The sequence below is a fragment of the Melanerpes formicivorus genome, unplaced genomic scaffold (genome assembly GCF_026170545.1).
Source record: "Melanerpes formicivorus ecotype bairdi unplaced genomic scaffold, bMelFor1.0.p_v2 SCAF_24, whole genome shotgun sequence".
Classification (NCBI taxonomy): Eukaryota; Metazoa; Chordata; class Aves; order Piciformes; family Picidae; genus Melanerpes; species Melanerpes formicivorus.
The window spans coordinates 3,339,354-3,354,653 of record NW_027142376.1 but is presented as its reverse complement, the minus strand read 5'-3'; the positions used below and the strand labels follow the sequence as shown (position 1 = coordinate 3,354,653).

The 15,300-nt window shown below is 41.3% G+C and overlaps 1 protein-coding gene across 2 annotated transcripts in view; it reads right to left on the bottom strand.

The window, feature by feature from the left end:
• Positions 1 to 15,300, bottom strand: part of NFX1 (nuclear transcription factor, X-box binding 1) — a 51,329-nt gene that overhangs the window by 29,089 nt on the left and 6,940 nt on the right. For both annotated transcript variants that reach the window (XM_068152614.1, XM_068152615.1), the window contains exons 2-6: positions 10,168 to 11,214; positions 4,937 to 5,098; positions 1,791 to 1,868; positions 831 to 936; positions 178 to 249 (exon numbers count right to left, since the gene is read on the bottom strand). In XM_068152614.1, the coding sequence (XP_068008715.1) occupies positions 178 to 249; positions 831 to 936; positions 1,791 to 1,868; positions 4,937 to 5,098; positions 10,168 to 11,214 (1,465 nt within the window). The remainder of the gene's footprint in view (positions 1 to 177; positions 250 to 830; positions 937 to 1,790; positions 1,869 to 4,936; positions 5,099 to 10,167; positions 11,215 to 15,300) is intronic.

The following is a 15,300-nucleotide window of genomic DNA, read 5'->3' as shown; positions in this document are numbered from 1 at the left end:
TTTACAGAAAACACAGCACTCTCCAAATTATTTCTGTGCACAAACGAAAGTCACAGCTCAGAATGAACTTTGTTCTGTAAACTTTTAACAAACTATAATAAAGAAGAATGTTATAATATAAACCTATAATAAACTATTCCTATATAAACTTTGTTTGCATAATGAAATCATTCTCACCTTGTTCGTCCACATTCACAAGTTTTTGTCACAAAGGCTGGGCATGAAGGGCAAGGTCCTGGGTGGCACAGTCTTAAAAATAAGTCAAAAATGCAAACACAATTGCTAAGTTAACTTTAGCTTTACTGCACTCCCAGAGAAACAATCCCTCACAACCCAGCCTGCAGTGATTTATCAGAACATTATAGAAGCCACCTGCACTCCTGCAAGATATAAAAGCATTCCTCCTCTATGACTAAACTCAAAATAAACTCAAAAAGACAGGCTGAAGTCTTCAGTATTAACTTACCTTCAATGTATGCAGTGTTCTCAGTGTTATCCTTGATAAAGCTAAAAACCCTTTACAAAACTTTAAAAGGATCCAAATCTTTTCTCATAACTCTTAAATCAAGTCTTTTTCCTCAGCCACAAGAGTCTGATGTGATCCTCAAGTAACTTAAGCCGCTCTGACCCACTTCAACTTACTCTTAACATAACATGAAATGTCAGTGTAACCACCCAAGCAGCACTTGGTAAGAGCAGAACAAGCATCACCAGAAGCTTGTTATCAACAGTCAGAGTTGCTGATTCCACAGGGGACAAAATACCCACCTACATTCTTCAGAAATTCTCACTAGATCATTACAGTATCCTTTTGATGAACATTTACTTACATGTTACAAAGATGTGGACAGTCTGAACACTGTCTCTTCTTTCCACAAAGTTCCCCACAGCTATGTGGGATTTCATTTCTATTCCACTCAGGATTGTGCACCTTACCTAAAGACAAAAGCACTGCTTTAAATCCAATACTGAAAGTGGGAAAAAGAGTAAGCTGTATTCTTAATAGCGACAGCAGTCGTCTTTGAAAATGTGACCATTTGAGGGTGTGCCTTTAAGAAAGGGACAGTGCTGGGACACTGGCTGAAAACCACATTCTATGTTTTATCCATTTTCGGTGCTCATATGCACTGAATATCAAGCACTAGAAGATTCTTTTCTTCTATCCTCTCAGCAGGCATTTAGATAGCAGGTATTTTAAATTAAACCAAAAAACCCAAGAAAATTAACCCCTCCTTTAGTTTCCTCATCTACTATGCAGCCTAATAAACTGCAGGGGGAAAGTCCTATGCTACCTCCATTCCCTGGAAGTGTTCAAGAAATGTGTGGACATACACTTAGAGCTTCAAAGAGTCTTGCGCTCATTTAATTTATCTCTTTATTAAACATGTATCTATGTAAAGGTCTGAGAAGTGTGGATATAATTTCCTGTTTAGCCTCTATGGATCCCTGATAAGCATAAAAGACAAAATTGCTGTATCAATGTAAAGGTTTAGAGAGTTGTATGCTTGACTTCTGTAGTACTTTGGTGTATCTTGCCACAAAGACTGACAGCATATGCAGATTATTTCAATCTTTATCACTATTTCAATAGTTATCACTAATTATTTAATATTTTTTAATGTTTTAAGCAACATGTGCGATTCTCTGTGCAGCCACCTCCCCCTGTCAATAATGTTTTAACCAAGGTTACATTTTATGGATGTAGACAAGTAAGCAGCAATATTGGAATTCAAAATAAAAATAAATCAAAATAACACAACTGGTTTTCTCTGCAAAAACAAGAAACTCACCACAGAAACAAGTGTAAATTTTAGGAACTTGTGTAGAAGCATTCTGACAAGCTGGACATCTCCATCCACTGTTACCATCTGTGGATTGAAAAAGATAAAAACAACTTGAAGTAAATAAAGGAGATATTTGTCAATGCAGAGTAAGTGCTTTTGCTTTGTTTCTTATCACAGCTGCAAGCAAACTAATTTTTTTCACTTGTTCAGAAGTGGTGAGGAAGCAGGTTAGTACTCTACAAGATATGTTTTTATTAAGATAAACACAGCAGTGGTACTTCATTGGACAAGTCTCCAACTTTATATGGGGGAAAGAACAAATTTCAAAATTTTTTTTTTCCAATTAACACATACCCTGTCATAAGACATTCTACTAGAATATAGATAGTCTTCACCACATTGCCACACCATATCTGAGCATGTGAGCATAAAGAAGTGTTAATTAAGTGTGGGAAACTGGTGTGAAAAATATAATTACCTAGTCTTAAGCGCCATCTGTATTTTCCTTTTTGTTATCCTCTCACATTATGAGCTTACATGTCTTATGGAAGACCAGTTTAATGTTGCTTCACATCCAGAATAAATTAGTGCCACATAAAGCAGAATAATCTACTTTATTAAAAAGCCACCTAGCTATTGACTAGGACATTATAGTGCCATTATCTAGTTGATTAGATAGAGTTGGGTGATCAGTTGACTTGGTGATCTTGGAGGTCTCTTCCAACCTGGTTGATTCTGTGATTATCCTTCAGGTTGGTGTTTTACTAAATAGTAGTTTTTCCAAATGTTTCCCAAATTCAGTATGCATTTGGCTATGAAGAATACTCATGAGAGAACTACTGAATGGAAAAGGTAGATTTATTATTTTAAAGATAGATAAAATACATGAAGTCATTACCTCTGCCTCTTTTAACCAATTAGCCCCAATGATGTGATTTTAAAACTGTTCTTCACAACAAAGAAATCTGACAGATTTATGATATTTTCAGGTTATGAATGCAGGAGGGATTGCAAGTGAAAACCCCTGTTATGACACAACAGCTGCACTGCAATGACAGGCATGTCTGTGTTTGTCACCAGTTGGATTGGAGATTTCTACATTAACCATCATAATGCACAAGGGTAATGATTTTTACAAAATGGAAATGATCCAGATTACAGACTGCCTTGACACTCTTGAAATGCAACACTAAAGCATGTCTATTCTTTTTAAAACTTGGTGCCTATTCATACATCCCTTGTCATCCTTTCCCATTTCACTGTGCCACCCAGACTATGGCAGAAAGCTGCACTGCTCTGGCTGAGTGGCTGCAGGACCGTGGCACATGGATCTCATTCATCCTCAAGACCAACCTGCATGCCCCAATATTTTTTTTTTTGTTTGGCTGCTACAAACTGAAGCATCTCAGAAACAGGTATCTCAGAGAGAAAGATTAAAAGCAATAGTTCTGTGCCCCACAGCTCAAGAAGGAACTGCTTCAAAGAGTCTAGCGCAGAGAAGCAATTTAGTTTAAGTAGACTAAGAACAGAGCAATGGCCTCTAGCTCCCCACAGATATCCAGGTGTCTACTTGTAGCCCATATCTGGGGCTGAACTACAGCATTTACTCTATCACCCAGTGAGCTCTGGAGATGACCAGGGGATCAGGTAAAGGAGAAGAGACTCTCACCCGAGCTAAGCTAATACCAACACAGCAGTATAAAGCATGTAGTCATACTCAGCACAGTGAATATACACAGTGAATAAACACACAAGGAAGGGGAACAGGGTTAGAAACAGCCCAAGAGAGACTAGGAACCCAAGCAGTAAGGCCCCTGTCCTCAGAAAACTTATCCCTTTATACTGAGCATGATGTTTCTGATCTGGGAAACAGCTTTTGCCAACTCAGGTCAGCTGCTCCGGCTGACTCCAACTGCCAATGGCCTGCAGCCCATAGCTGCCCTACGATTCTGACCCAGCAAAACCAGGACATTGGATTATTTCACCTTGCTTGGACGAGCTGAAAGTATTTTTTCAGATGACCATCAAGATGACAGTAGGCAAAGAAGTGTCTGAAAGAAGACACCCTCAGTAAACCACTTCTGAAGGAATCCCTGAGGAGAGAGATCCTGTACAGTGCAAGAAGACTTTGTATTCAAGATTCCTCTGATACAAGGCCGTGATGATAAAAAATTGTGAGAAACTGAGTCTGGCTCACAAGCTCAGTTTCACTCAGAAAACCCTTCCCTTCTCAAACACTCTAATGCCTTCAAATCTTGTGCTGATATTTCTGTTTTCCATTCTACTGTCAGTATGAAACATGACTAGCCCTACCCAAAGGTCTGTATGTGCATCTTCAAAAATCCAAAAGCTTTACAACCAATCCTTTCTCCAAAAGATTTACAATTTCCAAGAACTCCTCTCAAACATCTGGAAGTAGCTGACAGTCTGTATTTCCTCAGTCTGCCCAGAGACACACAAAGAATGGTGAATCCTCAAAATTAAAAAAACACAACAAAAAAACTTACTTCAAGATTAACATTAGAGCCCTCTGAGTGTCCACATCACACAGCTGAACACAGCAGAGAGGCTGCAACTCAGCCTTCACTTACACCAAAGCATTCAAAGAGCAGAATGCAGTGGTAGAAGTTTCCAAAAGTGGTGTAACAAAAAGACTCTGAAACCACTTAAGCTCATGACAAATGAAAAAGCTTTCCATCTTCTATGAATGTCCTTTCACCACATGGCATAACTGACTGATTTCCAAGTCCTTTATCTGAGAACAGAACTAAAAAGTGGTTGAATAAAAAGCAGTCAACTAATGCTTGAAGTGCTGCTTCTGCTTGACTGCTCAGCCAAACAGAGATGACAGTAAGAGTTTTTGCTGTGTAAGAATAGTTTTGCATCTTGGTGCTCAGATTTAACTGAGTGTTCTTAAACTTATATATCCACACCTGGAAATTAGTTTTCACCAGATTATTAAGAATCAAAACAGTCAGGTGGATAATATAAGGCAGCCAAAGAACGTCGGAAGGAACAGTATTTTATTTGAAACTTGCTTTATTTACAGCTTACTTGTTACTTTAGACACTGTTTATAAGTAGTTTTCCAACATAAGAAATGAACTTAGCTGTAACGTGTTTAGGAAAGGGCATGCAAGAGAAAATACCAACCTTCAGCTTGTGAAGCTGGTGATCGCGCCCACTTCTTAATGCAATTCAGGTGGAACACATGGTAACAATTCTGACAGCTCCACACTGCAGCCACTATCCGGACCACTTCACAGCATACCATGCACTCATACTTCTCTGTGGTCAGCTGTTCAATCAACGACCCTGCAAATAAAATACATTACTTGTACAGGAGACATCAGCTACCTGAGAAACAACACTCAGATTAAATGCCAAGATTTCATTTAAATTAGAACAGAACTTATTATACTTCTGTAGCTACAAGCAAGGTATTAATTTATCCCTGGAAGATTCCAGTTTGACAGTTGGTATGCATTTCTAGTTTCAGAGCAGAAAGAGAGTGCATGAGATCCCCACAGAAGCAGCAACAATAATTACTGTTGATGCACAGCAATCATTTTTATTTTAGAAATTAGGTAAGCTTGGTAGAAGTTTGAGATTTTATCTTTGCATAAAATTTAAAACAAAAAGCTTAAAGCTCTTAACTACAGAACTTTCACCCAAAATTAAATCTAATTCCCATCCTCAAATATCCCTAGAAGGCCACACAGGAAGCATTAACAGTGAAGTACATGGATTACAGAAATAAATCCTCATGAACTGACTGCTTTATGAGTGGAATTACTGAAAAATGATAGTATAATAGTACAATAGTGGGGCAGGACCTTTTGAGCCCTATGAAAGTACTTGGAAAAGTACTTCAAGCAAGAGCTCCACAGGAGAGACAAAATCACTCCAACCATAACAGCAGCACCACATAACTTCAACTGTGCCAGATTAACTCTGCCATCAAATACCTTAGAAACATTTTTAGAGCCACACCCACACAATTCTACAGTATCTTCATTAAAAGAGTAAATGTACCATTCTCAAAGGGTACAATGCAAGGGAAGTTAGAACTCCCTGTGAAGAATGCACAAAAAATTAAAGGAAAAATTACTATCGATGCAAATTGTGCTTCTACCACACACAACTAAAAGCAAGCCTATGGATGCCTAGAAGCATGTTAATGTTTGTCCTCTTCAACAGAATCAGAATGGTTTGCCTCAGAAAGGACCTTTAAAATTCATCTAGTTCAACCCTCCTCCAGTCAGCAGGTACACCTGCAACTAGGCCTGGGGAAGAGTGGCTTGACAGCTGCCTGTCAGAAAAGGACCTAGGAGAGTTGACTGACAGCCAGCTGTGTGCTCCAATGGCCAAGGCGGCCAATGGCATCCTGGCTTGCATCAGTAATACTGTGGACAACAGGTCTAGGGATGTGATTGCTCCCCTCTGCTCAGCACCAGTGATGTCACACCTCAAATACTGTGCTCATTTTTAGGCCACTCACTACAAGAAAGACATTGAGATGCTGGAGCATATTCAAAGAAGAGCAACGAAGATGGTGAAGGGCCTTCAGCACAAGTCCTACAAGGAATGGCTGAGGGAATTGGAGTTGTTCAGTCTTCAGTCTTCTGAGGGAAGACCTCATCACCCTCTACAATGACCTCAAAGGAGACTGGAGTGAGGTGGGAGTTGGTCTCTTCTCACTCGCAACATGTGACAGGCCTGACAAGAGAAAATAGCCTCAAGTTGTGCCAAGGGAGGTTCAAGGCATCAGGGAAAATTTCTTCACAGAAAGGGTTCTCAGACATTGGAACAGGCTGCCCAGGGAGGCAAAATCACCATTCCTGGAGGTATTTAAAAGACGCATGGATGTGGTGCTGAAGGACATGGTTTAGTGGTAGTAGCTTACCAGTAGAAGTGAGATTGTGAGCTCTAGACTCACTATGAAAGTTAAGGTATTTAAGCTAGAAAAGATCATAGTATCATTCAAGGTTGGAAGGGACCACAAGGATCATCTACTTTCAACCCCCCTGCCATGGGCAGGGACACCCCACACTAGATCAGGCTGGCCAGAGCCTCATCCAGCCTGCTCTTAAACACCTCCAGGGACAGGGCCTCAACCACCTCCCTGGACAACCCGTTCCAGGGCTTCACCACTCTCATGGTGAAGAACCTCTTCCTCACATCTAGCCTGAATCTCCCCACCTCCAGCTTCATTCCATTCCCCCTAGTCCTATCACTACCTGAGATCCTGAGAAGTCCTTCCCCAGCCTTCCTGTAGGCCCCCTTCAGATACTGGAAGGCCACAATTAGGTCACCTCGGAGCCTTCTCTTCTCCAGACTGAACAGCCCCAACTCCTTCAGTCTGTCCTCATAGGAGAGGTGCTCCAGCCCTCTGATCATCCTTGTGACCCTTCTCTGGACACGTTCCAGCACCTCCACATCCCTCTTGTAATAGGGGCTCCAGAACTGGATGCAGTATTCCAGGTGGGGTCTCACCAGAGCTGAGTAGAGGGGGAGAATCACCTCCCTTGACCTGCTGGCCACACTTCTCCTGATGCAGCCCAGCATCTGATTGGCTTTGCGGGCTGCAAGTGCACATTGAGAGCTCATGTTGAGCTTCTTGTCCACCAGCACCCCCAAGTCTCTCTCCTCAAGGCTGCTTTCCAGCCAGTCACTGCCCAGCCTGAATTTGTGCCTGGGATTGCCTCGACCCAGATGCAGGACCCTGCACTTGCTCTTATTGAACTTCATGAGGTTGGCTTGTGCCCACCTCTCCAGCCTGTCAAGGTCCCTCTGGATGGCCTCCCTTCCCTCCAGCGTGTCTGCTGCACCACACAGCTTGGTGTCATCAGCAAACTTGCTGAGGGTGCACTCAATGCCACTGTCCATGTCACCCACAAAGATGTTGAACAAGACAGGTCCCAGGACTGATCCCTGAGGGACTCCGCTTGTCACTGGCCTCCACTGGGACATGGACCCATTGACAGCCACTCTTTGGGTGCGGCCATCAAGCCAGTTCCTTATCCATCTAGTGGTCCACCCATCAAACCCATGTGTCACCAGTTTGGAGACCAGGATGTGGTGCGGGACAGTGTCAAAGGCTTTGCTCAGGTCCAGGTAGATGACATCAGTTGCTCTGATCATGGAGTATTTTGATCCTTGAGTTTCTCCTAAGGGAACTATGCTTCAGACTAGAGCTATCTTGTGTTTTCTGTTACACTACTACTTTCTCAGCTTCAAAAGAGAAGAAATGTTTAGAAGCAAAATCTTCAGAAAATTCAATACCATGGTTAAGCTAAGAGCAACTCACCTACCTCTCATTTTAGGTGTCAGGAGATCAACAAAATACATCAACAACTTCTGGGTGCTACAAATGTCAGGAGACTATTCTCAGTGCATACTTAAGCTTATCTAAAACATTAAGAAAAATCTACCTAGGTTGTCTAGAAACAGAAATGAGCACTATGGCTCTGAAGAGAGTCAGCTGATTTCCATTTAATGTTTTAAGTCCCTAATGGCATGAGTTGGCACAAAAATCAATCAGTCAAAACCTGTGGGTCTGCTTTCCACTGTCAATGACACACTTCTATTCTCAACTTCCAAAAAGAGTGTCCAGAGACTTTCTCTATTTCTAATTACCTTTTGACACTACCATTATAAAAAAGGAGGAGAAAAAAAAAATCCAGCTAGGAGCAGAATATGGTTCCTTTATCTGGCATTTTCCTGTTTCCACATAAAACATGATAAAATTTTATTCTGCAAAAATCATTTTTAGGACTGTACCTCTCCAGTCTGGTGACCTTCCCACTGACTGTAAAAAGGGAAACACAACCACCAATTTCAAAACTGGAGATAAGGAAGACCTGAGGAACTACAGGCCAGTCAGCCTCACCTCTGTTCCTGGTAAGATAATGGAGCAGATCCTCCTCAAGACTCTGCTAGGGCACATGGAAAATGAAGATGTGGTTGGTGGCAACCAACACAGCTGCACTGAGGGCATCTGACACAGTCTCATGTAACACGCCGGTCTCTAAACTGGAAGGATTTGATGGATGGACCACTTGCTGGATAAGGAACTGGGTGGATGGCCACTGTCAAAGAGTTGTGTTTAAAAACTGAAATGTCCAAATGGAGACCAATGATTAGTGCCATTCCTCAGGGGTCAGTAGTGGGACCAGTGCTGTTTAATATCTTTGTTGGTGACATGAACTGTGGGATTGAAGCACCCTCAGCAAGTCTGTGGATGACATCACGCTGTGTGGTGCGGTTCACCCACTGAAAGGAAGGGATGGCATCCAGAAGGACTTGGACAAGCTTAAGAGGTGGGGTCTCAACAAAGCCCACAAATCCAGACTGGGTGACAAATGGATTGAGAGCAGCCCTGCAGAGGACTTGGGGGTGCTGGTTGCTGAGGCACTAGACGTTAGTTGACAGTCTGCAGTGGCAGCCCAAAAAGCCAACTGTGTCCTGGGCTGCCTTAAAAGATGCATGGCCATCAGAACAAGTGAGGTGACTTTGCCCCTCTATTCTGCTCTTCTGAGACCCCATCTAGAATACTGCATCCAGTTAACATAAGAATACAGATCTGTTGGAGAGAGTCCTGAGGATTCTGTGTGAGGTCACAAAGATGATGAGAGGGCTGGAGCACCTCCCTTATAGGGACAGGCTGAGTGAACTGGGTCTCTTCAGCCTGGAGAAAAGAGAGACCTCAGAGCAGCCTTCCAGTACCTGATGGGAACCTATGGGAAAGCTGGGAAGGGACTTTTTGTAAGGGCTTAGGGTGACAGGACAAGGGGCAATGGTTTTAAACTACAGCAGGGTAGACTTTGATTGGACATTCAGAAGTTCTTTGCTGTGAGGGTGGTGAGGCAATGAAACAGGCTGTCCAGAGAAGCTGTGGACACCTTGTCCCTGGAAGAATTTAAGACTAAGCTAGATGAGCCTTTGAGCAACCTGGTCTAGGCAGGTGTTATCCTTGTCCATGGCAGGAGAGTTGGAACTAGATACTCTTTAAGATCCCTTCCAACTTAAACCATTCTATGATTCTAAGAAGTCTCATTGCTCGGAATTTTACTCCAAACTTCCACAACACTCGTTTTAACATGGTGCCTGATCATCTGCAGCTTGGGAGTAAAACAAAACCAAGAAACAAACCAACCAACCAACCCACCCACTCCAAACAGTTTAAACAAAATCTTTCCTTCCCTAGTAAGCTTGCAGAACACCTTCCAGTTCAGAAACCACAGATTCACATTTAGTTCTACCCTGTGAAACTGATACTGACCTAATGTTAAAGTAATAAGCCTCTGCAGCTAGTCAGATGTGAAGGTGGTTTAAAACACTAAAGATTACACCTTTAGTACAGCAGAGTCTAGAAAACTTACCTGTATGAGTTTCCTTGTTTTTTGGTACATCACTTTGCTTTTTCCAGTATTGGGTCCAGCTGAAATGAAGTGCAGGTGCCTGATCTCCCTTTAACAAGAACTTTCTTCCATTACATCTGACAGAATCGGACATCTGATGCCTGACTTCACTTGTCACGCTTTCATAATTTCTGTGAACAGAGAGTTCTTTCTTCCTTTCATTTTTCTCTTTCGGACTACATGCAAGAGAAGACTTCTTACCTACTTTTACATTTTTAGTACGGTGAGAATCAGGTCTTTTCTGGCACTCCTTTTCTGCTGGGGGTTTATTCCACACAGGCTTCCGGGGATATCTTTTGTTTATGTAATTATAGCCTCTCTGCTCATCCCCACTTCCAACAGGTGCATCACAGAATGCCTTCCCAACAGATGATTCCGAAGAGTCAGACTGAGTCAAATCAAAAGACTGAATGTTTTCAAACAGCTCTGCTGTCTGTTTGGAGCACACTCTCTTTTCCCGGTCATGAACCTGCTTTCCCTTCTCCTTGAAACCTCTTCCAGATGCATACATCAGATGTGTTTTCTTTGGCTTTGCTCCTCTGCTATCTGCATTAGGTACCTCCCTGTCACTCTCTGAGGAGAGAAAGTCATTATATCCTCTTGGAGGTGCTCTTCTTCCAGGTGCTACTGCAGCATCTGAAATTCCTGGACCTGCAGCAGCATCAGGAGTACTTTGCCTCACCTTACTTCTAGTACATGTGCTATCATTTCTTGATCTGTGCCATCTCTGGCTTTGCAAGTTGCGATTCTTCAGACTTTTACTGGTACCAAAATATTGGTGGAAGTCTTCAGAATTCCCATACTGACTGTCTGAATTACGAAGACTGTGATGCTTTGTGGAAGAGCTTTCATAATCTGTGCTTCTTTCAGAAGACAGACTAGGAAACTGTAAATTACTTCTATTCTGATTGCTTTTAGAGTCTTTCCTCTCTTTATTTACCCAATTTACCTCTGTAGGCTGTCTTTCTCCTGGAATGGAATCTGCATCAGGATTTGCATTCAATGCACCTAAAAAGTGAAAAAAACACAGGTAAAGACCATTAAATAATAAATATTTCTTTCCAGCAAAGGCCCAGAAGCACAATTAATGGCACATTGCACAGAACAACTGCAAACAAGTTTCCAGAAATTAGAGTAGAATCATGCAGTGCTTTGTGGAAGTCACCTTCTCTTGCAATCTTAAAGAGAAAGACTGTGATGATTCTGAGTGAAGAAAAATCTCTGAAGTAGCACTGTACACATGCAAGACATGCAAATGTGAGGACAAGTGTTTTAAAGGTGCTGAAGTCTTACATATACACACAAACCCGATGAAAAAGGGGTCCTTTAAATACAAAGTCTACATGTGAGATTTAAACACGGCAGTTTGAATATAAATTATAATCCACCAGCCAAAAAGTAGCAATAATAAATGAATTCTGATTACACTGAAACAGAAATTTGCAGGAACAGTTTAACAGGCTGAACAGCTTGGTTACTTCTTACACAGTGGTTAAAAAAGACAAGAGACTTCTGAAATCTGATGAAGGTAGTGCTCATTTTACAGATTAGGTAGGGTACCTCCAATGGTAGGGCAGGTGCAGATTATCCCTACTTCGGGACAATTCAAAGCAAGAATCAAGCACTTGGGCTATGAACATAAGAAACTCTCCATAAGGCTGGGTCTCTCAACTACCTATTAAGTTCTCAATAAGTATTGTGGAAATTCACACTTGAAGGGAAGAAGAAATGAGAATGTTAGCATTTTTTTTTCTCCCAGTAAATTTCATTCACTTTCAAATGGAAGAGATTTTTTGCTTTGTTTTCTTGGGTGTTTGATTTTTAAGGAATGGTTGTAACTACTATGAGGGATTTAATGGCTAAAGAAAGAAAAACAAACAATTTTATATAAGTGAAACTTTAAGCTTACTAAAAGTTAGAAATTTAAAATCACATTTAAAGATGTTATTAACCACAATCTAATTCATACTTGTTTTTTAAAAGTCAGTTGAATTCATTTTATTTGCTTTATTGACATTCAATATATTGATATTATCATATAGTATGTTATCACTACTATATACTATATTATATAGCAGTTATATATTACAACATTATTCCATACTATATGTTATTCTTACACTAGATATAAAAACAAGCACTATATGTATTTGCCATTTATCTTTGTAATCTGTAATACTAACCTCATTTTGAGAGAACAAAATCAGAACAGCAGACAGAGGTCTTTCAAAACAACTGTGGATTCAGTTAAGAATCAATCTAACTCAGTGGGAGAGCAAGCAGAGAGGGAGGTGCTGATTCTCTTTTCCCTGGTACCCAGTGCCAGGTTGTGTGGGAATGGCTCAAAGCTGCATCTGCCACCGGAGGATTCAGACCTGACATGAGGAAACATTACTTTACCCAGAGGGTGGTATAGCCCTGGAACAGTTTTCCTAGAGGGACACTTAGGGTTTAAGATGCACTTGGATAACACCCTTAATACCATTCTTTAACTTTGGACAGCCCTGAAGTGGTCAGGCAGTTGGACTAGACAGTTGTTAATAGTTCAGCTGTAAGGGACCTATCACTAGGACTGCAGACCCTACTAAGTACAAAATACTAGGCTTATACATCTAGAAGAATCCGGACTCCAAGAAGCTTCCCTGAAAGCATTCTTTTTCTCATCTCAGTACACATATACTGTGCAAAGAACTCAAAAGATAAAAGTTGTCCTTTTATTCTCTACAATTACAGTCCCTTTCCGGGTTTATAGTATTTTCAGTTTCTAATCCACCACTAAGAGAAAGTATTACAAACATAAATTGTAATCCTTTTACATTACAATGTAAATAGCAGCCATTCAAGTATAGATCACTTAAAACAGTTTCACATATTTTGGTTTGAAAATAAGATGCAATATTGTAACTGCAAACAAGTCTTGTTTGAAACAATCTATTAGTTGGTTTAAACTCTGATGGATAGATAAAAGGTAAACCAAATGGCTGTGTGAGAAACAAACTCACTGCTGAAAATTTATAACCAGTTTATTATAAAATAAAGGCAACACAGCGCTGGGCGCATAGCGAGTTTGCTAGAGGCGCACCCCAACAACACGAGTTGAACTGATATAGATGGCAAACATACATATTCATATATTAAAACATACATATTCATCTATTCCCCAGCACGCTCCCACCCCTCTCCATCAGGACAGACAAAACCTGCACTTTTGACCTGGCCAGTCTTTAGACCTGTTGGCACCTCCCCTTTCTCTCCCAATACCCCACACAATACAGACTATCAGCCCAACGATCCAGGCCAACGATCGAGCCCCACGTCCCCAGTAATTCCCCTTGCGAAAGCCAAATATTATAACCAGTTTCTCACAATCCCTCCCCTTCTTTTTACTACATTTGGCTTGAGCCATAATTACTTCTTCTCAATTTCAACTTCCTGGTAAAGGAATGGGATAACAACTGATGTTCCTTGCCTGAAAATACTACTTCTTTTACTTTAATAGGTACTATCTGGGTGACACCTTTCTCCCTCCGAGTGGTTAATCCTGGGAATTAGGAGTCCGGTTTGACTTGCAACTCCACTCACATGGCCTATGGGGTTGCTGCCCACAGCCATGGTTCTAGATCTTCTTCGTGGCAATTACAGAGGTCTACCTGGCCTTGCCTCCTACAATCCCCACCAATGCTCTGCTCGGACATGTCTCCTTCCCTTGTCCAGGGAGGTTGTACCAATTTTGAACCCTGACCTGTTTCTAGTTTGTGATGTTTTCAGGCAAGGACCATTACCACTCTTATTCTGATACTGGAACTCATCCTCATATCCTCCATTTGGGGTACCATGGTCCATTCAGTGGATGGATCCACCAGTCCTTTAACTCTGGTTGCACGTTGGCTGTCTGTATTGCAGTCTCTGTGGTCCCACTAGCTGAAGACAGTTTTTGGTACTTTAACACAAAGAACACAGATGAATCCTCTGTCCTAATCACTTCAAATTATAACTACAACAGCATACATTTATAACCACACACACTCTCAGCACATCATTATAGTGCAGCAGAAAACTTGACCATAACCAGTTTACCACTGCTATTACACTTTACCCATCCCCAATGACATCAAGTCCCAGGATCTTTTATACACAGAATGAAATCCTTGATATTTTCTTGCAATGCAGATTCGATGTCACATGTTTCAAAAGGTGGGTTTGTCTCGCTAGTTCCAGAGCCTTTAAACCAGAGGTGTTCCTGAAGTGGTCCTTTTACTCACGAAGCATGTGTCCACCCTTGTTCTGCAGTATGAACAGCTGTATCTGTTGTTAACAAAACCAAGAAAAGATCCTTCCTGGGGGGAAACTAGTGACTCTCCTTTCCCAGTTGTTATTAACACTTTACCCCCAGCTTCAATCCCATATACATCAGGAATCCCAACGGTGGGATCTGAGACCAGAACAAAACAAAAAGCTGCTTTCTGGGCCTCCTCTACTAATAAAGGCTGCTGATAAGCAAATTGGCCCTCACCTACTTGCAGAAACTAGTAACTTGGAACAATGCCCTACAGGATTTTTACTTCCAGTCCAGTCCTGGGTCAACACCCCATAGAGATGTACAAAAAGATCAAATGATTTGTCCATGTCAGGGAAATTTAAAACATCAATCAACATTCTTTTTATTTATCCAATCACTCATCATCTTCTGGACTCCATTTAATATTACTATTGAGGGCTAATTTATCATATAAGACTTTTACCTCTTTTTTTTAACTCTCTATCCATAATCACCAGTACCCTTACAGCAGTTACCAACATTCTATCTTTTGCCTTGTTTCTCTTCATCCCTCCCTACAAGCATCTTCTGAGATTCACGTAGTAATTCCTCTAAACCTCTGTCTTGCCAATCCTCAGTCTTTTCCAGTTTCTAATATCTGCCCATGGTTTTGCCACAAACTGCATCCTGAGAAGTATTACCCCAGCAGCAGAACTGGGATCTATTCCAGATTAGAGCCACAAACTTCTCTTTAATCTTACCATCCACTCCATAGGTGGCTTCCTCTGATACTCACTATAGGCTTTATCAAAATTTCTGGGCACAGCTTCTTCAAT